General features: G+C 44.7%; 1 protein-coding gene across 5 annotated transcripts; it reads right to left on the reverse strand.

Annotated features, from left to right (window-relative positions):
- Nucleotides 1-3,482: 3,482 nt before the first annotated feature.
- Nucleotides 3,483-23,497, reverse strand: LOC129832969 (V-type proton ATPase 116 kDa subunit a 1-like). 5 transcript variants are annotated; one of them, XM_055897134.1, is made up of 22 exons: nucleotides 23,372-23,497; nucleotides 21,712-21,886; nucleotides 20,178-20,256; nucleotides 19,963-20,060; nucleotides 19,724-19,864; nucleotides 18,947-19,029; nucleotides 17,749-17,875; nucleotides 17,429-17,511; nucleotides 17,217-17,310; nucleotides 14,537-14,749; nucleotides 13,309-13,459; nucleotides 12,823-12,962; nucleotides 12,103-12,272; nucleotides 11,891-11,981; nucleotides 11,617-11,735; nucleotides 11,165-11,381; nucleotides 10,931-11,038; nucleotides 10,700-10,810; nucleotides 8,881-8,898; nucleotides 8,214-8,331; nucleotides 7,919-8,090; nucleotides 3,483-4,675 (listed from the first exon to the last, which is right to left on the reverse strand). In XM_055897134.1, exons 2-22 carry the CDS (start codon nucleotides 21,826-21,828, stop codon nucleotides 4,582-4,584), a joined length of 2,544 nt encoding a protein of 847 aa, XP_055753109.1. In that variant the 5' UTR covers nucleotides 21,829-21,886; nucleotides 23,372-23,497; the 3' UTR covers nucleotides 3,483-4,581. The 5 variants fall into 5 exon arrangements, with proteins under 5 accessions (XP_055753109.1, XP_055753108.1, XP_055753110.1 ...); XM_055897133.1 differs by having other exon boundaries at nucleotides 21,712-21,890; XM_055897135.1 differs by having other exon boundaries at nucleotides 19,736-19,864; nucleotides 21,712-21,890; nucleotides 23,372-23,496.
- Nucleotides 23,498-24,512: the final 1,015 nt, after the last annotated feature.

Genomic DNA, 24,512 nt, shown 5'->3' on the forward strand with positions numbered 1-24,512 from the left:
AGTTCTGGGGTTGGGGAACAGTCAAGTACACAACACGCTCTCTAGCTGCGATAGGCTGATACGGTTGGTCTTTCCCTCCTCTCCCGGCCTATCTCATGCTCCAACTAGCTTTCTCAATACCTCTCTACCCTGTGACTTCTACTCTGCCACGCTTGTAGTTGTCAAAGAGGAAGGGAACAAAACTCAGGCCTCCTGGATTAAATTGCAAGCTAAGACTTGCGATTCTTCAGTGACGCGACATAACTGCCACATGGTGTGCTCATGTGAGTTGAGGATCAAAGACTATTTACCATGATGGTTTCATCTGGTGGCTGGCATTGGCTGTTTTTGGTTCTGGTTTGGTGACATAACTGTCATGTGTGTGTGTGAAGGAGAATGGTGACAACGATGTGCTGTGTGATGATATGATGGCCATGGCAGCTGGTATTACTGGTTCTGTTCTGGCAGGTGTGTTGAGGAGGCAGGGAAACCAATACATTTGTGTTCTTTCAGTTTAGGACCAGCTGATTTATCAGGATACAATGGAAGAACTTGTTGGAACCCTCTAAGAATACTTTCAAGGTTGCTCGGGGGAGCACAGGACACGTTAACGAGAAGAAAGGCTGTCATCGTTTAATTTGTGTATCTGTAGCTTCTTCCTCCACTCCTCCTCCTTCCCTCCTTGGTGTTACGTAACTCACTCCCACAGAGGTGTGTTTGTGTATGCATGTGTAATGCCGTCATTAGAGTCAGATTCTCATATTGTGAGAAACTTCCTGATGTAATCGGTCATATCGCTGTGCACAACAAACCCCGCTGAAAACAATGGCGAGGCCAGACAGGTCGTGGAAAAGTGTTTCTGTAACAATGTTATCAGCGCTCTTAGCAGTAATAACACTATCGTGAGGAACAGCCCTAGCCCTCAAAATAGGGGGTTTCTCCGTCCCGGCCTCACCTGAGCGTTTAACATACCTAATGTACCTGTCACTCAAGTGTCTAACGCTCTCCTTTATCATCTCATCTGCCTCTCCGACTCCACCTTCTTACACTATCCGTCAGCTGTGCCAATTTAGTTTTTTTTCTTTAACCTGTCTCAGGATAAACTGACAGATGGTACATTATTTAAGCTTAAGAGGTAGCTACTGCTGTGGGGAAAGAGGGGGGCCTTCCGAGGAATGTCAAGAGGTAACAAGTCCTACAACTCCCAGGACAAATTGTCTCGTCTTTCCTCCTCTGTTATTAAATGGCAAACAAACAGGAGAGACTTGATTTCTTCAATCAAAGTTGATTTCTGTTTTTAAGTCAGATATTTTACTTGAAAGATATAATCTTCTGAGAATGGGTCAGTCATCCTGGTCAAAATGGGTAACATGCTATGGTTAGGCCATGTTCCACAGTCGGGGTCATTAATGATCCTGTAATTCACAGATCATTTTACTCCCGTTACCGAGTAATGCCTGTGGTTTCTAGCGGTGCCTTGGATTAAAGCTAGAAGAGGATTTCTCCATCATTCCAATGTGCCTGCAACTCAGACAGTAGAAGCAGATGCACATTGGAATAACTAAACAATAACTGGGGCTAGAAATGATTGGATATGTGCGCCGCCAATTTGTCGCCTCTAAGAACCTTGTGGTTGGCTGAGCACTGGCGTTGTCACATCCAAGGTTCAATGGCCATTGGGAGGGAAAAAAATGTGCCAACCTAAAGAAAAGCATATGATCGATCGAATTAGTCACAGATTGTGGTAAACGAAAAAAAAAACGCTTCCGTAAGTCTGTCAAGAGGATGTTAAAGGGGTGTTAGAATCAGGCTAATGAGTTTAGCAAGGTACACAATGTTCCAATTCCATGTTAGAGTACACGGACATCCCTATAGACCTGTGTACTGTACATACAGGCCACACAGACAGGCAGTGTACAGTACACACAAGTTTATAAAAATAGACTATGCAAATACTGTTATTCAACAAAATACTGTCAATGGATAAGGATTGGGCTTTGAAATAGGTATCACCACCCCTGTGCACAAATATGTGCACAGGGGTGGTGACTGTGCACATATTTGTACCTAATTGATTATCACATCTTGAGCCTGTAAGTCCCTATATCTTACTGTACCTGGGTCAGTGGATGTGAAGATTTGAGAATCAGAGCCAGTACAATAGCTGTAAAAGCATATTTTGACCCAGGAGAAATCTCTTGTAACCATACTAGAAAAAGAACATTCCAAAGGAGATTATTTGTGGTCAGTTAAACACTGTATATTTTAATTAGGTAAAGGAGAATAATAAACTCATCCTTACTTTCTGCTTTGAAACATGACCAACGGGGGGGGGGGGGGGGGGGGGGGCTAGTGATGTAAACACAGTGGGGATTGTAGGCCTCTTACGCAAGCTGCTTACTGCTGCTTATCCATGACACGTCAGGCAATAAAAGTTGTCTAAAAGAAAAAAATATGCTAAATAAACTATTACTTTGTGCCGATACGGCAGATGGGGGCCTAGTGTTGAGGGCCCTAGAAAAACAATATTGGCCAGGTCAGGTTTAATTATGGGATGGGGGGGGCTTTATTTTCAAGTTGTCTTCCACCGGATAAGAGGGTCAATGTGACTGAGCTAGCTGTGCAGCAGGAGAAATATCTAGTGTGCACTTAAGATGTTTGGAGTAATAATATCATAACACAATCACCTGCCATAATAAGTCTTAATCAGGTCAATCCATTATGCAATGAAAAGTGGTTTTACTATAAGAAAGACCCATCATGTGAGAGCGGATGAGTGTTACAGTAAGGGTTCAGCCGTTTCTGGACTCATTTCATTTGGGTTTGCACGGAGCTTTAATATATCACATTCCAGCCACAAAGTACACATGTAGAGCAGGTCATTCAAATAATTGATGTGTCACCGAGACGTTTTAGCTGATGTTATTAAGACCTTTTTACACATATCGGATTCTGGTAGGACAGCCAAGGAAAAGCTCCCTTACGGTGCAAGTAAAGTTTCCTTCCGTTGACAGCTAGTTTTGAAGAACAGAGCACTGTCTACTGAATAACATTTACATTACTAGAATGATTCAAGTGAATAAGCTTTTGGCTGCTTGACAAGTGATAACTCCAGTCCAATAGCTCCCTCATGGGGACTCCTGAGAAACTAGATACTGAAACCATACCTGCACTACACTCAGTAACCACCAGAAAGTGCCCTTGGTTTGGCTTTTGTCAACCCCGTATTCATATAGCCAAAGTTTCGGTTTTAGCACAGGCTTAGACCTTGATGTTTGTGAATGGATTTTGAAAGCATGCATAATGCATTAACCGTTTGCCATAATACCCCCCCAAAAAGTGTTGGAATTAAATGTAAAAAATAAAGTGTGGTGCTAGCATTCAATTATTATCCACTTAATGGCATCTTACCACACTCAAAACCCAACATTTACTTGATCTGTTAACTGCTCACTTGAAACACATGACCCTCCACCAATCCCAGCCAGAATAATTGTAATAAGTTGTTTAACCAGCTCTTTCACGTTTAATGACAAACACATACAGACAGATTTTCAATGCAACTACCCTCCTATACAGATTTAGTTGATGTCTCATATTTATGACAATACACTGATCTCCTTTACATATTCCTGTTGTGTGGTTTGCCCTTCCCTCTCCCCTCACACGGGCCTACAGTCACGGTGTGAACAATTCATTAAACAGGTGTGGAACAAAAACAACACACACAATGACCAATAATCTCAGTCACGGATTATTACAGAAAATCCAGCTACTTTCCACACTAATATGACACGTGACAGACATGTTACCCATAGTTCACTGGGTAACATGTAGTCAAAAACGGTGCCGTCAGTATAGAACACATCAGGTCAAAAATAGCAGAAAATTATAGGACGTGTGTCAAGATCTACCTCTGATACATAAGAGATTCAATTCACTGCATCACATAGAGAAGAAACTGCTATCATGAGTATAATGGTAGAATTCATTCCCTTTAGACTTTTTTACAGTAGAGGTCGGTCTGATTTGACGTGCTTCAGAGAATGTGTGGGTGAACATTTTTTCTATGTGTTCTGTGTATTAATATGAGCAGCGATGTGAGAGGGAGATGTTGGTAAGGACAAGGGACAACTAAAAAAACAAACAAACACTTAAATCCCTCCAGTAATCTCCTTTACTGGATCCGAGCCTGGTGCCATTTTCTCTCATTTTCCATGGACATCTACTGTATCAATGACAATCTGTAGATTAACTCAATTTAGACTACCGGAAAGCTAGTCCTTGTTTACAATGATCAGAAGTGCAATTCTCACAGTGAGGTTCAAACACATCATTGGACAGGTTTCACAACAACAAAAAACACATTAAATAATTTATCCAACAAACAATCACGGCACCAGGATGTGAAATAACGATTAATTAACTTCAGATTTTCAGAAAGAGCTATTTTACCCAAGATCCTGACCAGCGAGCTCAGAGTTAAATCACATGGGTTCCTATGGCAACACCCAGGGTGGGTGGAGTCTACCTTACACCAACATCACATTGGCTGTCAAGAGGAACAGAGTGAGGTTATAGGAGCAGTGGTCAGGACAGTGCTCAGTCCTCAAACCTTCCCTCCAGAATGCTTTCAAAGGTGAACGGGAGGAACTTGAAGCCCTGGCCTACGTAGAACTTATTCTGGAATTCCACCCTAGAGAGAACAAGAGGCAACAGTTATCAGGCATATTACAATAAGAATCAACGCAAAGATCAATGCTACACAGACATATATACAAAAATCTTTTGAAAGTAAGCCTGAGGAGTCCCTTTAAACTGGAGTGTCTTTGAGGTGCAATATAGGTAGCCCTTAATGATTGTATCAAGCCAAAGCCAGACAGAGATGATGGCAAGATGAGATGACCCCTGCTCTCCACTCCACAACCTCCCTGTGTAACCCACCCACGGTAGGGCCTAGGCCTTGTCCTCAGAAGCGAAACACAACCCGCTTCCCATCTCCCCATTTATAAAATCTCCCTGCAAACTAACGGCTGGATAACCTTTCAGTGGAGGAAGCAGACATGCTTGCCATTCCTCCCGACGTCTGGAGGTAAGTTCATCTGGGTAGGCTGAGGCTCTAGAATACGCTTACAAAGAAAAGGTCAAACTTAGTGGCATTATGTTTGATGTAGTCAACTAGCACTACTTTCCTTCAGAACATTTAAGGCAACAAAAGGAAAAGTGATAGGCTTTGTGTTTCTATGAATCTGAGATCGTAATTGCGCCCTAGACTGAAAACTGATTTACAGTGAGCTCCAATAGTATTGGGACAGTGACAAATGTTTTGATGTTTTGGCTCTGCACTCTAGCATTTTGGATTTGAAATGATACACACAAATGTGATACCCTCCACAAAATGCTAACCTCACCCTGATATTGTAATGGTGACAGGCTAGCATGTCTTGGGGGTATGATATTTGTGCGTCTAACTTTCTCGATCATCATTAGTCACGATTCAGTCAGGATTATCCATAACTATGGTAGCATCCACATTAATGTAGTGTTTAGAAACATATTCTATTCTTATTTACAATAAAAAGTGATTCCAAAAATGACAAAACAATATTTACCATTAATTTCTATTGGGCACAAAATAATCCGACACAACCAAAACAAACAGCAAATGCATCCAACAAGTTTGTAGAGTCACAAGCTTGATGTAGTCTTTGTGTACTAGGAATATGGGTCCAAATACCAAACTTTTGACTACTTTAATACACAAGTGAATTTGTCACAATACTTTTGGTCCCCTAAATTGGGGGGGGGGGGGGGGAGCGACTGTTCAAAAAGTGCTGTTATTTCTAAAACGTTTCACCTGATACGGATGAAGATACCATCAAATTAAAGTTGACAGTTTGCACTTTAACTACAGTCATTGTATCCTTTCAAATCCAAAGTGCTGGAGTACAGAGGCAGAATTTGATTGAAGCTAAAAATGGCAGAAACTAAAATAGACCAAGAAGTGTTTAAGGGATGACTCCTCTCTCAGCTACTGGAGGAATCTCTGGCTGGATCAAATGGTTTTGGAATAGGAGCGAGTACGTATGCATGTTGGCCACAGCTAGATCAACATGTACTACTGCTATACATTTTACAGACGCCTGACATTACTTTGGTAGTTCAAAATCACATTTACAACTGTTAGATAGGGGCCACTAAGCAAAATAAGAAAAAAAGAAGGCCTCATGTCCTGTTTGCCCTTCCCTAAGGGCCTTTCAGTGAGAGTGGAGCATTAGATTCCAATGTGCTGGGTAAATACAGTGATGAGGGTCTGTGTCAGTGCTGTGTGAGGGTGCCAGTGGATGGTCACTTCCAGTCCAACAGGGCTGTTCCGAGACACCAGAAGTTTCTCCATGATGGCCTGCATATCACACATAATCCTCCACTGCTTTATGGGATGCAGAGAGATTCCAGGTTCCTGGCCAGGAAAGAGCTGGAAAACCACAGCTCCCAGTAGCACCGTTCTGCGTAATACCAGTGGGACGGAGAGACACGCCCTGTTTCCATTGAGACACACGGTTGAGGGCTCAGACGAGGCCCCGAGGAACTAGAGCTAAAACGTCTGTTACCATAGTTTCACCAGCAGGGGGAGCTACAGGGCTGAGCTACACCTCCATGCCCTCTGACAGAGGAGGAAACTATTGAAGACACGCTCCTTTACAGAGTCTACAGACAATCACGGATTACAAAACCAAAACCAGCCCGGTCGCGGGCGTCTTGCTTCCAAACAAATCAAAACAACTTCTTTGCGCGCTTTGAGGACAATACTGTGCCACCAACGTGGCCCGCTACCAAGGACTGTGGGCTCTCCTTCTCCGTGGCCAACGAGAGTAAAACATTTAAACGTGTTAACCCTCGCAAGGCTGCCGGCCCCGCGGCATCCCTAGCCGTGTCCTCAGAGAATACGCAGACCAGCTGGCTGGCTGGTGTTTACGGACATAATCAATCTCTCCCTATCCTAGGCTGCTGTCCCCACATGTTTCAAGATGGACGATGAACAAGTTCGCAGATGACAACAGTGGTAGGTTTGATTACCAACAACGATGAGACATCCTACAGGGAGGAGGTGAGGTCCCTCAGAGTGTGGTGTCAGGAAAATAACCTCAATGTCAGAAAAACAAAAGAAATGATCGTGGACTTCAGGAAACACATCGATGGGACAGCAGAAAAAGTGGAAAGTTTTAAGTTCCTCGGTGGACTCATCACAGAAACTGAAATGGTCCACTTATGCAGACAGTGTGGTGAAGGTACAACAGTGCCTCTTCAACCTCAGGAGGCTGAAAAAAAAAAAGTGGTTTGTCACCGAAAACCCTCACTAACTATTACAAGTGCACAATCGAGAGCATCCTGTCGGGCTGCATCACAGCCTGGTACGGCAACTGCACCGCCCACAACCGCAGGGCTCTCCAGAGGGTACTGAGGTCTGCTGCCTACGTACAGACTTGAAATCATTGGCCACTTTAATAACTGGAACACTAGTCACTTTAATAATGCCACTAAGAATGTTCACATATCTCGCATTACATCTCATATGCATGTACTGTATACTACTCCATCTACCGCATCTTAGCCGCTCGTCACTGATCATCCATATATTTATATATTCTTATCCCATTCCTTTACTAGATTGTGTGCATTAGGTTTTGTTGTGGAGTTGTTAGATATTACCTGTTAGATACTGCTGTACTGTCGGATCTAGAAGCAAAAGGCATTTCGCTACACTCGCAATAACAATCTGCTAACCATGTGTATGTGACCAATAAAACGTGATTTGACCCAAGTCAATGAGGACTCCAGACTAGCAGAAGATGGGGCCCTCCACAGCTTACAGTGGCTGTTAAGTGCAGGGAAGGTTCTTGAGACCTTAGTTTGAGACTCCACAGTGTGTGTTTCTCACCAGTGCAGACGCAGTGCGTGCAGGAAGGCAGACAGGCCCTCCATGATGAGCAGGATGCAGACAGTGAGGACGGCGAAGGCCCCGAAGATGATGGACAGGGCAACGAACCCCCCAAAGCTCCTGGAGGACAGGCCAAGGTGCATCACCATGGTCCACAGAACCTCTGACAGCTCTGTCGGATCACAGAGGAAGAGCAGGAAATCAACTGTTTTATTGTAACCTTTCAAAGAGAAACCAAAAAAGGGTAGAGAGAGGCAGCGAGAGAGGAGAACATGAGAAAGGTTTATGTACTCACGTGCGTGGGCCAGGCTGAGGGCCCATAGGCGTAGGTAGGAAGCTGTGTTGGAGATGCAGCCCAGACAGTATTCTATGGTGTGGATGGCCTGGTGCACAGCCACGTCCCCAAAGTTAAACTGGAGGAGGAAGAGAGAGAACACACATCCAGTATGAACCCCTAGGAGACAAGGACACAGCAGTACAGAGACCGGGAGACTGGTCCAAATGAGGTCCGGGGCAATCTCTAACGACAGTCAAGTTCATGGCTAAACTGTACCACATTGAGGAAGACATTCACTAGATTAAAAACAGCTCCAGAAACAGCAGCCTGACCCACTAGTCAGACCTCTGTAGCAGAGGTCTCCCAAGAAGCTCCTTCCCTACGACCCATGAAGCAGACAAATGAGGAGCTGTGCCATGCTGGTAATGGTAGTACCACCTCATGATCGGGGCAGACAGTAAGTACTACTACTCAGTGTGCTGCTGCACGTTAGAAGAATCCCTTGAACACCCAGAGAGCGCAAAAACTCAGACCCCACACGTCAACAGCCTCAGGGCACAGAACACACACATGCAGGACAGAGTTACACACTATCACACGCACGCAGAGGCTCAGAGACAGACTAGCAAGACATGCGCTTTGGGTAAGGGGGTGGGTGGGGGAGGGGCATGAGTGCCTGGCTTACCACTTCCTCCTCGGGGGCCTTGAAAGCAATTGACAACAAGGTTAGGTTTGTTAGTGACAGGTGACAGGACAACAGAACACAGTGATGAGAGAAAACAATGACATTAAAACATAGGAAACGGAGATGTAATAATAATAATAATATACAGAAGGTGATTAGATGTTGCAGTCGTCACAGGCACTGGATCAAAACTACTGACAGTTTCCTAAGGGGCTGCATAAAAACATTATGGCACTGGCATCTAGGGGATGCATAACCATTCCTCCAAAAGCATGCATTTGAGCATGCTTAGTATTGTGACAACATTCTCCTGTGACATTTCCAGATACATCTATAGGCCTTTGGTCTTTGGCATATTGTCGCAGAGTTTGTGTCTGTGGTTGCTAGGGGAGATAGTGATGGGGAATGTAGTGAGCAATGGGGTTGGTGACCCACTTCTGACAGTGACAGCAGGTGGGACTGGGCTGTTTGGGTTACACCCTGCTCAGCTATTCAGAGAGGCTGGTTAGGAAAAAGCTAACTATAGCTTTAGCCTAGTTAACGGTAGTAGCCTAGTTAACGGTAGTATAGCTATTTACCATATCTAAGACCAAAGATGGTATTTCCCAATTTAACACAAATTAATTAATTAAATTCTGTCGTTGAGGATTAACACGGTTAGGCTACTTTGGATACTTGACCCAAGTAGTTTATAGGCAAGAATTCTGTAAAGGTGGCCTGTGAAAATGAGTTGCTTCATGTTAAAACAGAAATGCTATATTTACTGTGTTAGTTACTTAGCACCCTGCCTGCCTGAACACCTGCTAGCCAGAGGGAGGAGCTGCACAACTCTAAACACATAACACAAAACGAAGTCTGGTCAGTGAACTGGAAACACACTATGCAATGAACAAAAATGGCTTGAAGCGGATTGCATGGTGATACATGCAACCACTCCAATCCATCCAGCCTTTTGTTAATGAGCCAGAGCTCCCATTATCAACATGCGATGTGACACGGCTCTAAAACGTCTTGGAAATGAATACAACATACTAGAATTAAAAGATTAGTATGCCCTGTTCACTGAATCAAGTCGAGATCTCGTCTCGTCCAAGGGCATAGAGTTTATAGTGGCATGGACTGTAGAGACTAACATTGCTAAATAAAGTAACCTCCAATCAAATAAAATTCCTCTCCACTTCAAAATGTCAACAATGAGAGGAGAGGAATCTATGTGAGGCGTTTTGAAAGCTGCTCTATAAATCTTCGGTCCTGGAACCATAAAAGAGCAAACTGTCTGTAAACAGCCATAACCGATTCCTGAGAGCTACAGAAACAAACTGACAGCTTGTCTGGTTTGAGGTTCACAGGAGCCTGTTGTATCGTTTCATATGTTTATCAGAAACTCCGGAAAAGGTGAGGGAGAGAACACAGAACAATCCCACAGACGGTTTACCGTCACACTGAATCAACTCTAAAAATGTAAAACTACATTTTTGTAGGTATTGAGTAAAAAGAGCTGCTGGATTAGCTTTGTGGTCAGTTTCATTTGCTCCTGCCAGATCCCACTTCTATAATGAATACGTATTCTATGCTGCCGTTAGTGAAGCAGGGAATATGAGAGCTCTGGTAACGTAAAGTAAATGGGTTGGATTTCTATTTGGCTGACGACTTCATTATTCAAGGTTATTCCATCTGGTCTGGATCATATTGCCTACAGCCGTGTCCAATGGGATCCGCTATTAAGTCTTGGGCCAACATTATAGCAGACTACTCTGGTCACATACTTCGTATATATTAGGCCAACAGAGTGGAGGCTGGGGGCATCCTGGTTTCTCACCTCATGCTCGTCGTTCTCCGAGTGCTGGGAGAGCTGGTCATGCTGGAGGATCTCAGCCTGGTCCTCCGTGGGGCCGTTTCCCACCCGGATCCCCCCAAAGTTCTGGGTGCCCTGGAGGAACAGACAAGAGGACGACAGGGGTTATTGCTGGGGTGACGAACTCTACACTCCAGATCCCAATGGTACTCAACGGAACAAATGTGTGTGGGAGGGCAGATGTTAGTACAGTACCAAGTTCTTCTGCCAGAGGTACTGTCGCCGCATAACCAGGGTTTTCACTATCAACATACAGGGAACACACGCCAGGGCTATCAACACCAGCAGCGTCTGAATAACCATCTGCGGAGGGGAAGGACGAGAGATGTTGGATGCGTATGGGGCGTCACACGTTATCCCACCATAAAATGGCTCGCACAATAAAAAATTAAAAAAGAGGACCGATTGACAGATGAAAGGAATGACCACCTGTCCTCTGTAGAGGGGTTGGTTGGTGGGGTCGCTATAGTTGAACAGGAACATGTTGATGAAGGCGATGAGAAGACTGGGAGCATTTCTGGAGGTGTGAGCGTCGTAGGCCAACCACTTATAGAAGACCAGGATGACCAGGTACCCAAACAGACTGGCCATGAACACAATCTCTGGGATGAAGCCCAGGTAGATATTCAGGGGTTTCTTGAAATACCTTCAGAAAAGAACAAGACACATTGACCATCGGATAAACCAGTCCTGGTACAGACAGGAAACAAACTGTCATGGTTGCTTAAAGTTAGTCTGGGATAAAAAAAACATAAATAAAAAAAATCACCCCACCACTTGCTTTGGTAGACAGCAGAGGGATAAGGCTGGGTAAATAGAAACCCTTTCAAAATCATAGACCGCGCCCCTTATACAAGGACTGTAGCTTAAGCGTGACTCACAGATGGTTGAAGAGACTGAGAGACACTCCAAACAGCATGTGGATGACCCCCAGGATCACTGACATCTTCATCTTGAAGGAGTTGAGGAAGGTCAGCTTGTTGGTGGCGATGTTCCAGATCTGAAGAACAGGTCAAACACAGTTATAAGACAATGAAATCCAGATGATAGAAAATGTAACATTACATTTATCAAAATAACACTTTTTAGCTCACATTCCATCTTTATTGAAAGGGGATTTTAGCTTGTTTTTTTTCACAGAGACTGAGTACTCACTGGGTCAATGCCAATGGGGTAAGGTCCATTGAAGACTCCTCTTACCGCGGGGTCCAACTGTAAAACCTTATTTTCATCAAGTGTCTGAAACCTGAGGAGAACATCAAACATGGCATGAATCATCACTTCACAGAGGGCACTGCCAACAAGGTGCAGGAGGTAAACTAATCCAATACACAGACAGTATGAGACCGACAGAGAGGGATACTTACGACCAGGTGAGGTTGTTAGCGCGGGGGTCGAACATGGGCCTGACGCTCCAGCCAGACCCAAACAGGTTGAGGGACTTGGAGAAACAGTCGTTGTAGATGATGCCGGTGTAGATCGAGAAGACGCCCATCAGTAGGATGATGTAGCGCCCAGCAAACACCATGCTGAACATCTACACAGACAGGAAGTGACACTGTTTGAATCTAACACCATGTTGAACATCTACAGTCGCAGACAGGAAGTGACACGTTACACTGTTAGAATCAAACTACGGCCACGTTCCGTTGCCAAACGCTGTAGAACGTTGCAGACAGAAAAAAAACACGAATAGAGCCGAAGTGATTCCTTATTCTACATGTCAGAGGCATGTTTGTTCTACCTAGAATATTCTTATCTGAACGTTCCAAAATATTGCGTCCTGCTGAACGCGCACCACGGCAAACATCCACACAGACCAGAAGTGATACTTTACACTGTTAGAATCTGGTCTCAGTTACATTTTGTTTTAGCCATAGAGGACTTGGTTATTTATTCACACTCAAAAAGCACCAACTTGAATGTTAAACTGGCCATCATCATGCCACTACAGTGTTAGGGCCATAGAATCTGTCTAAAGCAGAGGCAACCAAGCCCTGTTTAGTCCCCAGTAATGCAGCTGGAGGCTGGATAAGGGGCGAGGGGTGGAGCTGATGGGCTGATGGCAGGGGTAGTGATGTCCCTACCTCGTTGTCGTTCTTCTGGGCGACCAGGCGGCTCTCTCTCAGGACCAGGTAGAGGGCAGCGCAGGTCATGAGCACCCCGTGGCCCAGGTCCCCAAACATGACAGCGAATAGGAAGGGGAAGGTGATGATGGTGTATGGGGCTGGGGACAGGGAGGACTGATGAGCGTACACATTGAGGAATGGGAGAGTGAACCAACCCAAGCTCACACTGACACACGTACCAGTGATACACAATACAGCATGATCGACAGTGATGGGGTGATAATGGGGGAAATAGACTTGGCACCGGGGGTGAACATTTATCACCTGCTTTGGCTCAGTGATCTAGCCAGCTGGATACATAGACATTATGTGAGTTATGAGATCCCTACAACATAAAAGTCTGCTGCCTAGTGAGGTACATGAAACAACAAAGCCTAGTATTTGAACAATTGGTAGTTGAATGATGGAGAGAGCGACGATGTTGATGGTGTCAGATGTGGTTACCTGGGTTCATCTCGCGGTAGTTCCCGATACCGTAGGCGTCTACGATGTTCTGGAAGCCCGAGGTGAACTTGTTGGTCTTGTTGAAGGTGGGCGGGGTCTGCTTGGTCTGCATCCTGTTGAGGATGGAGGGAACGGTGGAACCACTCTTCTCCTGAAGACCAAGACAGAAAGACGGCCAGAGAAACGCGCTCAGAGAATGGTCAGGAGGACACAACAATACCACTCTGTTAACTTCTACAGGGAGTTGAGGTATTTAGCCCTACAAGGCATTGAGAACAGCAGGAGTTGCCCTGCTAGCTCAATCTCCCATGAATGTGTCTAACAAAGGGATGTTGTGTTGTTCCAGCCAGAGTCTGACCGTCAGCTGGCCTGGGATCTCCTCAGCACTCAATGAGGAATCCTCCTGCTTTCCCCATTAGTCTGTAGACTGGGCACTGGGACCTTCCATACCTCCATCACTCACAAAGATCTGCAACGACGTCTTCAATAAATCCGATGAATATGACAGATTAATTTCCACAGCTGGTTTAGAGATTAATCTATCACACTACATCTGATCTCCCACGCCTGCTGTGTGTGAAGGACAACAGCTTGTCCATGGGATGGTTCGATGGCTGAGATAGAAGCAGAATCGTTGTGTGTATTGAGGGCAGTATGTCCCCGTGTTTCTCAACGAGACATGTTGTGTAAAAATAGCCTGGTGGGATAAATGCAGCATGGAGACTGAATGCTGTGCGTGACAGGGTTAAGCCCTTACTGGCATGAACAGGACTACAGAACAGGACTACAGAAGAGGACAAGATTACAGAACAGAATGACGTCCTGATACCGCTGGAATCTAGCCTCATGTGTAAAATCCTCACATACCCAGCACTCACGCAGTGCCTCTCCACGCCCTGTTAGCACTGTCTCTCAGTCTGGATCTGTTATGACTTAACAGTCTAACAGAGGCCAGGCATAATGACCTCAAAGCTGGGTTAACTGGTGACTATGAAGCTCGCTGGTCCTTAAATGTCTTAATGCTACGGTGTCTTCCATCAATGAACTTGACCTAAACAGTATGATAGAAATGTCCCATTAAATAGATATGGAATGAAACCATTCCCACTATTTTCAACCAGAGCCCTATGGACTCCAAAAAGGCAATAGGGTGCTATTTGGGACGCAACTTAAAACTTCCTGTACCTCCCCCATGCCTCTAGTTAAGACGGGTGTCCACTCGACTCACCGTGCCTCTCCGCAGGGCGAACTGGATTGAGTCCATGTCTGACACGGGGCACCACACCTCGGCGATCAGACACTTCTGGGTGACATCGATGTTGCACAGGTTCAGGGTGTGGTAGACGGCCTTCATCTTCCTCACCTTGATGAACCACACCCTGACGGTCTTGGCTGCAGCCTGCAGGACCCGCTGTCTGTGGTCCTCCGTCTGGTTCAGCACCTGCAGCGGGGAGGGAGATCAGGGGTTGAGATATGAAGACAAGATGCGACTAGGATGCTACTGTAGTTGACTGGGTACAGAACATATCCAGCTGTGTAACTAGCTCAGGTGCTCTGTCCTAGACAGTCTACCGGCTGTTCATGTGTCTGACAAAGTTTGCAGGCAGTTCTCAATTAACACATTCGCACTCAGCATCTAAACAAAAAAAAGGTACGCGCATAACTAAACCGATCTCAAATGGAAAACTAACAGATGCAGGCCACTGCCGGAGAGTGTGGCATCAGGACAATCCTCTAGTAGTTTCCACTCAACGCTAGAATTGTGTGGGGAGCGCCATTGGTCTGCATACTGTGCCTTCCCTCCATGTCCAGAACAGCAAGTGCTGTTACAATGAATCATGTTCCCCTTCTTATTTGTGGAGGTGGTTCACATTAATAGAAGGCTTTGTTGGGCAGTGTGCACGATGTGATCAAGTTTGGTAAGGGGTTATATCAGACCCAGCATAGCTGGGTTTCCCAGAAGAGCCAGCAGAGGTGTTCTCAGGTATACAGCATTGACTCATATCAAGTTAATGTCTTATGATCAGCAGATTGCTAACATGCCGCTACCCTACACCCACTCTCGCCCACGTTGTCGAGACCCTCTCACGCCCACAAACGTTTCACTCCCAAACTAGCGGGCCGGGCATTTCCCCTCCACCCTCGCCCTTCTCTCTCTTGACGACTATCCCGCCCCCGTAGCGACGGGCATAACAGTGACCCCTCAAACAGCGAGGCAAGCATTCCCAGGCACTTACTGGCAATGAGAGGTTGTTAACATTTCTGGCAGACAGGGGGCCTGCCAAACGTAATTCAGAGTCTCTCGCTCTCTCCTAAGCTCTCCGTCCACACTGGGGGCTGTAACTGTTCCTGAACCACAGAGATTCTCAACACACACACACACACCACTGGGTGTCTGTCTATCAGAGAGAAGTGGTATGTGAGTGACTATTTTTTAAACTTCAAGCTAAGCCCATTCCTGAGAATGCGAGTAGTAAATGTGGTCACTATGTGAGTGTGGGTGAGAGTGTGGGTGGAGTGGGTGGCTAATTGGCTGAACTCAGTGTAAACCACCCTGATGATCAGCTAGCCAAACAAGGAAAGGGAGCCTCCTGTCCATCCAAGTGCAAACCATCTGCACCACGAGACGACGTAGGGCTTTGGAGCAGAACACAACAACAGAAGTGGGTATTCCCAGAGGGAGTATTGGGTTTCTCTTCGTATAGGGATGGTGTTGCACCATACGCTGCTGCTGTTCCATGGAAGGCTAAACTGAAGTTCTGTCTGTGCGGCCTGGACTTCTAAAGACCACAGCTCACATGTTGCTCAACCAGGAAAAAAAACTGAAAACACTGAGACAGGCATTGTTCCTGGGTCACCAGACACAGTTGGCATAAGGAGACAGAGGTGGTGTGTGTGTGTGTGTTGGGATTGGCCTTCACGCCCAGTCCCGTGCCTGTTTTTGCCCCGTTTTAGAGCAGTGAGTCACTGTGCCAGGTTTAGAGGTGCTCTTCCAAAGCCAGGCCAGTGTGTGTGTGTAGGCAGGAGAGTATATCCACTGGCAGAGGCAGATCCAGTTCAGCCACCTCATGGGCATGGCACGGCACGAGTGACAACCGTTTCTGACCTCTCCCTGTAGCTTTTTCACACCCAGCTCCACCCAGCCTATTGATGCTGACGCCCACTACCGCCAAAGAGGTTGAGTGAGTCAGAAACTGAAGCTAGAACGTTTGAGATATGAACACTGCAAACAGACAGAAGTTAACTCAATTTGAAGGCCTCCCTAATGTGATCAACAAACATCTCCTCTGTGGTCTTGTGTGATAGATAAAATATATATTACGGCAACACTGATAGGGGAACTAATCTAGTATCAGTCTTTCCCTCCACTTCATCATAATTTGGCTGAGGGCTTGACGGCTCAGTACAGGGGAAACGGCAGAAAGAGGAACTGAAACTTCCGCGGACATTGCATCAGCAAGACGCAGAGCAGGAAACCTGAGGACGCAAAAGTCTAACGTTAGCAGAAAGTTAAATCAGAGTCCCTCCAAAAAGCACATCAAAAGAGGACTAATGTCATGTTGAACAATAGAAAGAAGGTTTCGTTCCTCAAACGATTGACTAAAACCGCCTTTGAATTAGCCACATACCTCATGTGGTCACCTACCACTCCCCTCCACCACAGCCTCTGGCAGCGGAGTATACAGTTACAGGGAAAACAGATCACTGATCAGAAGCTATGATAGAGCCCAGATCAAGTTCACAATGAAAACAGTTGAAATATTGAAAGACTAATTCACTTGAAAAATGTAAGGATCTGTTAGATTTAATTTATGTAACAAGACATGTAAATATCTGTTCGTTTTGGCTGGCTGGCTGGCTGTGGGTGGACTCCCTGTCTGTGTTACAATAGGCCAGGCAGGTCGTACCATCTGCAGGTCATCGATACGAGTGGCCACCCCTGCAGCCATCTCCTTCCTCTCCTGGGGGGTCTCTGGACAGGGGTACAGTGATGCTCGGAACCTGAGGTGGTGAAGGAGAGAGGGGTTGATCAACCCAGAGTGCCTGGAGCGGAACAGAAAACCAACTGTCTAGATTAGTTAGTGTTTCTTGAATTTCTCAACCAATCATAGCCCCGTACCCTTCACATATCTTCTTAACCCGAGTCTTCAGCTGATCTCCTTGGAAGAATATGATGAAGACAGACTTATAGACCTGGTCACCCTGTAGGGGAAACATATAAACATGAGTTAAGTAAAGAGAAGACAAAACCTTGCCTGATAGTGCAGAAGTATCACCATCATAAAGTGTGTGGATGAGGTAGCATGAATAAGGACATCAATGCCACCAAGCGGTCATGGTACAACAATATCCCACTGAATAGGTCACACAAAATCCTGCACAGTTTGTTCCCCTAAGTCCTCCAGATTATTATACTAGTACCAGTGAATAGTTACTGACCGTGGCAGGGTCCTCCAGCGAGTCTTCAATGTCTGCCTGCCTCAGGAACACGTTACCACGGCAAACCCTCCACAGCATCCTCTCAAACGTGGGAATGCGCTCCCTGCTGATCACCCCGGCAACAAACCTACAGGAAGACGGTAAGGCATGGATCAGCATTTACAGTAGAATAGCTACCAAATGTATATCCCTCCTCTCAAAACAAGGTGTTTGATATTTGCAATGAGTTAGGTCCCTAAATGGCAGCTCAAGTTGGAGCTGGTCCAAGATCAGTCCGTAATGTAATGGTATTACAGAATGAAACCTGGGCACATAAGGACAGAGGTCATTGATTTTGTTAGTTCACACTGGTGATGGGAGCACTGCTGATGAAAGCATCCTCTCTGGATCGTGGTGGACATCGGAATGGTAGCTGAGGGCATGGGAGCCATGGAGGAGCATCAAACAGACATCAGATGGGAAGCCCTAGGGCACTGCATCCGTACCAAGCAATCCATTACCAAATGAGCACTAAGCTTTGCCACATCCACAGTATTGAGCTATTTTAGTTACCGTTTTCTGAGTGATTTTTTCTCCCCATTTTCTGTTGAAATTGTCCCCGATTTGCTTACTCTTTATGACATTTAAATCAAATCCCTTTTCTTTGTCTCCGTCTGCAAATAGATTAAAACCTTTGAAGCCCCCCTCTTCTAGAATGTGTGTGTCCATGTATCAATTTTGTGTTGCTGGTGTTTGCATGCTCTGTGAACTGCTTATCATCAGTCTGTGATTTGCCTATGTGCTCACTCTCTCCACTACTGAAGACAGAACCCTGATAAACAGAGCTACATCTTACTGCCAAGCAACAGGCTAGAGTGGTAGCACCTGTAGTAGTAGTAATACTGGCCTCTTACCAACCATTAAAAGTCATTAGGAAACAATTGTCCACCGATACTGACAGAGCATGTGGGCTGTCAGCTTAGGGACTGAGTACGCAGAGAGACAGAGCACCGCCACACACACTCCGTCAAGTGACCTTAGTGGCCCGACTAATCTGACAGCCTGAGCTAGTGTGGGCCAAACCATTTAGGTGTTACACTGACTCCACCTCCAGGAAGAACCGATGGTTTAATGCAATGACAGTTTTTTCATTGACCTTTAAGTCTCGAGGATATGGCTAATCCTTCCTTAATAGAGTGGACCAAGGACTCACACTCACCCCAGTCTGAGAGGAGCACGGATCCCTGCTTCAGTGGGATCCATCAGGGTAGACGACTCCTCCAGCAGGTTGGGGTCCTCCATCTGCAGCGGGGTGGAGAGAATGACAACCATTACATGTAGACCAAGAGATTTTCAGCCAATTTGACGTATGACAGCACATTCAGAAATGCATCCCTGTTTTCAGGAACAACTGGCTTGCTTTGTCGGGGAACTATTTACACCCTGGGAAGGTTTGACAGATCAGTGGCTTGAGCTCTGATATTGAACACAGGCCAGGCTCTTCATAAAACATAGTAAACAGCGAGCTGGGGTTTACATGAACAGTAAATGATTGGCAAAAAAGGCTACACATTCAGCTGAATGATTTACCCCCGTGCAACCTCATAAGCGCTTGTAAAATAGGTGATAACATTCTAAGTTCAAGTAGCTTTGCTTACAAACTCAGTGGAGTGGATTTGATGCAGGTCAAAGGTACAGACAGTAGGTAGTCTCATCTCTGTCATATGCGAATGACTATCTGTGTATGGCGTATTACTCTGCTATGTAACCTAGTTGCATCATTACACTTGAATAACTGGTCTGGGGTTGGGGATGTAATTACCTAGCCGTTATAAATACACAAGCCTTATGCTACCATATACTGTACATATGATGCAGACATCTGACCAATACTAAGTTAACATAATCCTATGATCCATTATGATGTCCTCAAAGGGCCAAGTCAATAAGGCAGGCAGAGAAACACTGTGAGTAAGTAGTGAATCGGTTTGTGTACAGTGGAGTTGACCTCGTCGAAGAATTGCTGGGTGCGGCGCAGGATGTGCTTGAGCTCCGTCAACTCTAGGAAGTTCTTCTTCAGGGCCTCCTGGTTGGTGTTGATCTCCTTCAGCTCATTCTCCAGCTTCTCAAAAGTGGCCTATAGAGACAGACAGAGGGTGAAGGGGGAGTTAGTGAGCTGGGGACATGGTGAGTTGGACACTTTGTAACCAGAGTGGATTCTTAGAGAGAAGTTACCTCCAGGTCAATCATGTCCCTAGGGAGGGGGACCTCTGGGTTCTCTCCCGTGTCCACCATTGGAATGTTGGCTTTCTTGATCTCCTTCTCCACAAACCCTGTGAGAGAGCGAGATGACTGGGTCTGAGTAGGGATAACTAATAGCAGTGATGCTGTTGTAAATATGGGGGAGTATAATGAGTGAAGCAATGGGTTAAACACTTGAGCTCACTCACGAAGCTTGCGGTCCATCTCCTCACATCGACGCACTTCGTTGACAAACTTGCGCTGAAACACGTTCACGTCTGGGTTCAACTGAAATGCAAACACGCAAACTATTCAAAACCTTTGCCATCGCAGGGATAAAAATGCCTTCAATCTATTTGCCATTATCTGTCACATACAACTAGGGACAAACATTGTGTCGTAACACTAAGATGCATTCAAAGAAATTATAGCTTAGGCTACTTCTATAAAAATGCAATAACTTATCCAGGAAACCTCAGAGCGAAAACAGCATTGCTAATATCTTCTGAAAACAGTGCGGACACCAGTTAGCTATCATATGGTCTTATGAATCAGGAGAGGTAATACAACCAAATAAAAGGGTATAATAACAGCATACTGGGTACAACAGCTAGTCCCTTTCAGTGTTTCCCCTAGGATCTTTTTCAGAACGCGTGGCAAAGTTGGTGTGGGGGATGGGGAGAATATCCTTATGCTGGGGCAGTCTGGGGGAAATGCACACCAGTCAGAGAACGACTGAGAAATTCACTTCTGGTGACTTTTTCAAAAAAGGACATTCTACGGCAAAATGCATTAATGTTAAATTATGTTGACACCATCTGAAATATCTGTGGAACAGATCCCTGTGGAACACTTGACACCTTGTAGAGTTCATGCCCCAACGAATTGAGGCTGTTCAGAGGGCAAAATGGGGCGCAACGCAATATTAGGAAGGTGTTCCTAATGTTTTGTACACTCAGTGTACATTGTAACTTCAGGGTTTTTTTCTGGAACAAAATGGGGCTTAGGTGGTGAGTGTGTATGTGGTCAATAGCGCGATCTCCAACAGAACATTTGAGGCCCTCTTGGCTAAAAAAGTGTTCCTGCAATTCCACACATTTTGCAGTGTTCTTATGCTATCTGAGTGATCAACATAAATAAAAGAAATAAAATGGGGGCCCCATGGCTTTTTTTTCTTTCTTGGAAATTCACCAACTGTCATTATTATTTTGGTGATTGTTAGTTCTCAAATATGATCTTATAAAATAAATGTTTTGGTCCATTGTATTTCCTACATACTTCTTCAGGTTTCAGTCATTTATGTTTAAAATGAAAACATTATGCCATCCCAAAAATTGTATAATAATTAAGTGGGGCGGCAACGAAACGAATATGGGAAACACTGCCTTAGTTTTCCCCGACGCCATATGATCCCTGGAGGGATGTCACGTGTGAGCTTTCCCATGCTCAGCCTAAAGGGTCAGCTATGTGCACATGATGAAAATGTTGCGGACGCCAAGGTATGTGCTTTCACAACCATCTGACTGATTTGATGTTACTACAACAGACTACCATATTCATCTTCCTTCTTCCGAAGTTTGTCCTTTGTTAACAGCCATACATTACACTGCTCCAGACCTATATAGCCTGAAGACGGATTGACAGAATAGCACTCAAAATAGGAAAGGAGAGACAACAAGCACAGAGTCTAGCTCTAGAGAGAGCAGCACAATGAGGAATGGAAGAGAAGCCTGGACGACTCACATCACGGAATTGCACCATTCCGATCTCTCCCAATTCGCTGACGCAGCAGTAGGCAGACTCTGATTGGAGGTAGAGCTGGGCCAGGGTCATCTCCTCACTTCTGAAGAGTTCCCCCATGATGGCGTAGTGTGGTGCACCTGCTCAGCACAGCGATCAATGGGATTCTCCTGGATATCTAGCTAGGGACAAAGAGATTGAAAACATCACCTGCACAGTAAACAGGAGAAGCTGAGTTCCACCAGAAGGGATGAGCCTCCAATGTCGTCAAAAAGACAGACAACTGAGAATACATAGGCCTACATTGCCAACGGAGATCCCTTGTGTTGTTTTCTTTCACACTACAATAGCCTTAACTTCTTTATTTGAAGTGTAATTTCAGAAAAAAAAATACTGGCATAGACCTGCACCCTCTTCTAATGTGTGTGTTGTAAGGATGACCTGAATTGTACAGCAGTAACGAACATTCTGTAGTAGTGGTGTGAGTTTATACTTAAGCCAGAAGCAGGCGTGAGACTGAAAGAATCTTGACATCTAGCCCCATAATCGTTGAAGTTATTCAGTTTGGCTCATTAGTCATTATTTTGTCATGAAACTGGGGATACACACTTCAAGAACAATAATTCTTGTAAAAGTACCATCATACGTGCCAGTAAAATCCTCATTTAGTTTCATCTCACAATAGGATCATCTTGTACAATCAAGTACAGAATTTCTAGCCAAGCCTTTGAGTTTCTCAGTCTAGGGTGCAAACTGACTCAGGACAGACAACAGGTTCACACTATATTCCTTAGAAGTAAGTTAAACACACATATTCATATGTTCTTCAAGTGCAAATGCCTCGAGTGCCATAATAGGTTTAGCTAGCTAGCTATGGATTAAACCGCATCATGTGATCTGATTTAGCAATCAAGCAGGATTAAATCTTCAATATTAACGCCAACTACAACGGTTGAACAAGTGGGGATACATTTAGCAGACTATATCGTTAAAGTCCATGCAATAGGATCTCTTTAGTAGGGTCACTGCTTGTTCCGAATATCTGCGTGACCATTTTTGGTCTGCATCCTTGACAGCTCGAGTCAGGCAGTGAGTCTTATCAGCTGTCAAAACACACAAACGTTAGTTACTCGTTAACTAGTTACATTATAAGAACAAAGCAGTTCGTTCTAAATTTAATTTCGGTAGCCAGCGGTACAATTAATTGTCAGCGTATATCGATTCAAAGCCGATATGAACTGACAATTAATTGCACCGCTGGCTAACTGGCTAATTTAGCTAACTAGCTAACAAACATTACTAGCAAGCTAGCTACTTAGCCAGGGCGCAGGAGAAGGACTTGTTGGACCTCAAACTTTCTGGTAACGTATGCTGGCTAACGTTGCTCAGCAAAAACAACAATGTTATATTACAGTATAAAATTACTAGCTAACGTTTTTCCTCGACTGACACTCAGGTTATTTGACAGAAATCTAGATAATCTTAAATCATAGCAAATTAAACCTAACTACGGTAACCGGATAACTTTAGCGAGTTACAGTAGGTTGGATGTTACCGAATCATCCGTAACGTTTGCTTTACTAACTACAGGGGAAAAAACATATTTTGGAAACAATGCTGGTATTGAACAGCTAATACTGTCACCAAACCATCAATTTCTTACTATTGTTGTAGCTAGCTACTGGTCTTCCGTTCCTGGCTCCCAGTTTTCAACGCTATTCCACACACAGCCCTCAACGAAATATCAGCTGATCAGCCTTCACGATCAGAGGCTTGGCTACTGACGTCACCTATGCACGATCATGATGATGCACACCTCAACTCATATGAAGATAACATCTAGTTGTTGGCATTCACATAAAAATATATATATTTAGCAGACGCTCTTATCCAAAGCGATTTACAGGAGCAATTAGGGTTAAATGCCTCGATCAAGGGCACAATGACAGATTTTTCACCTAGTTGGCTCGAGGATTCAAACTACCGACCTTCGGTTACTGGCCCAACTCTGTAAACCGCTATGCTTACCTGCCAATTACAATTGCCCAAGCCACAGATCTGGGTGCAGATTCGTCAACTCCAAATTGGAAGGATAAAACATAATGACTTCATAAAGTATCCATACCCCTTGACTTATTTTCTGACAATTTTTCTCCCCCATCTACACACACAACCCATAACGACAAATGTTTTTAGATATTTTTGCTAATTTATTGAAAATGGAATACAGAAATATCTAATTTACATAAGTATGAACACCCCTGAGTCAATGCACCTTTGGCAGCAATTACAGCATTTTTCTTTTTAAAAAAATGTCAAGCTCTGTCAAATTTGTTGTTGATGATTGCTTGACAACCATTTTCAGGTCTTGCCATAGATTTTCAAGTAGATTTAAGTCAAAATTGTAACTCGACCACTAACATTCACTGACTCTTGGTAAGCAACTCCTGTGTATATTTGTGTTTTAGCTTATTGTCCTGCTGAAAGGTGAATTCATCTCCCAGTGTCTGGTAGAAAGCAGACTGAAACAGGTTTTCCTCTACGATTTTGCCTGTGCTTAATTCCATTCCATTTCTTTTTTATCCTGAAAAACTCCCCAGTCCTTCACTATGCTTGAACATTTGGAGAATGGTACTCGGTAAGGTGTTGTATTGGATTTGCCCCAAACATAACACTTTGTATTCAGGACAAAAAGTGTATTGTTTTAGAAATTTGTTTTCCAGTTTTACTTTAGTGCCTTATTGCAAACAGGATGCATGTTTTGGAATATTAGGTTAGTATTGTGGAGTACAATGTTGTTGATC

Source organism: Salvelinus fontinalis, chromosome 34 (genome assembly GCF_029448725.1).
Source record: "Salvelinus fontinalis isolate EN_2023a chromosome 34, ASM2944872v1, whole genome shotgun sequence".
NCBI classification, from domain to species: Eukaryota; Metazoa; Chordata; class Actinopteri; order Salmoniformes; family Salmonidae; genus Salvelinus; species Salvelinus fontinalis.

Coding starts and splice junctions, on each gene's coding strand:
- LOC129832969 (XM_055897134.1), bottom strand. CDS start 21,828: ATGGGGGAACTCTTCAGAAGTGAGGAGATGACCCTGGCCCAGCTCTAC. Junction 17,512..17,748: donor CGCTGGAGGACCCTGCCACG/GTCAGTAACTAT, acceptor TTTCCCCTACAG/GGTGACCAGGTCTATAAGTC. Junction 11,039..11,164: donor AACCCCTCTACAGAGGACAG/GTGGTCATTCCT, acceptor TCCCCTCCGCAG/ATGGTTATTCAGACGCTGCT.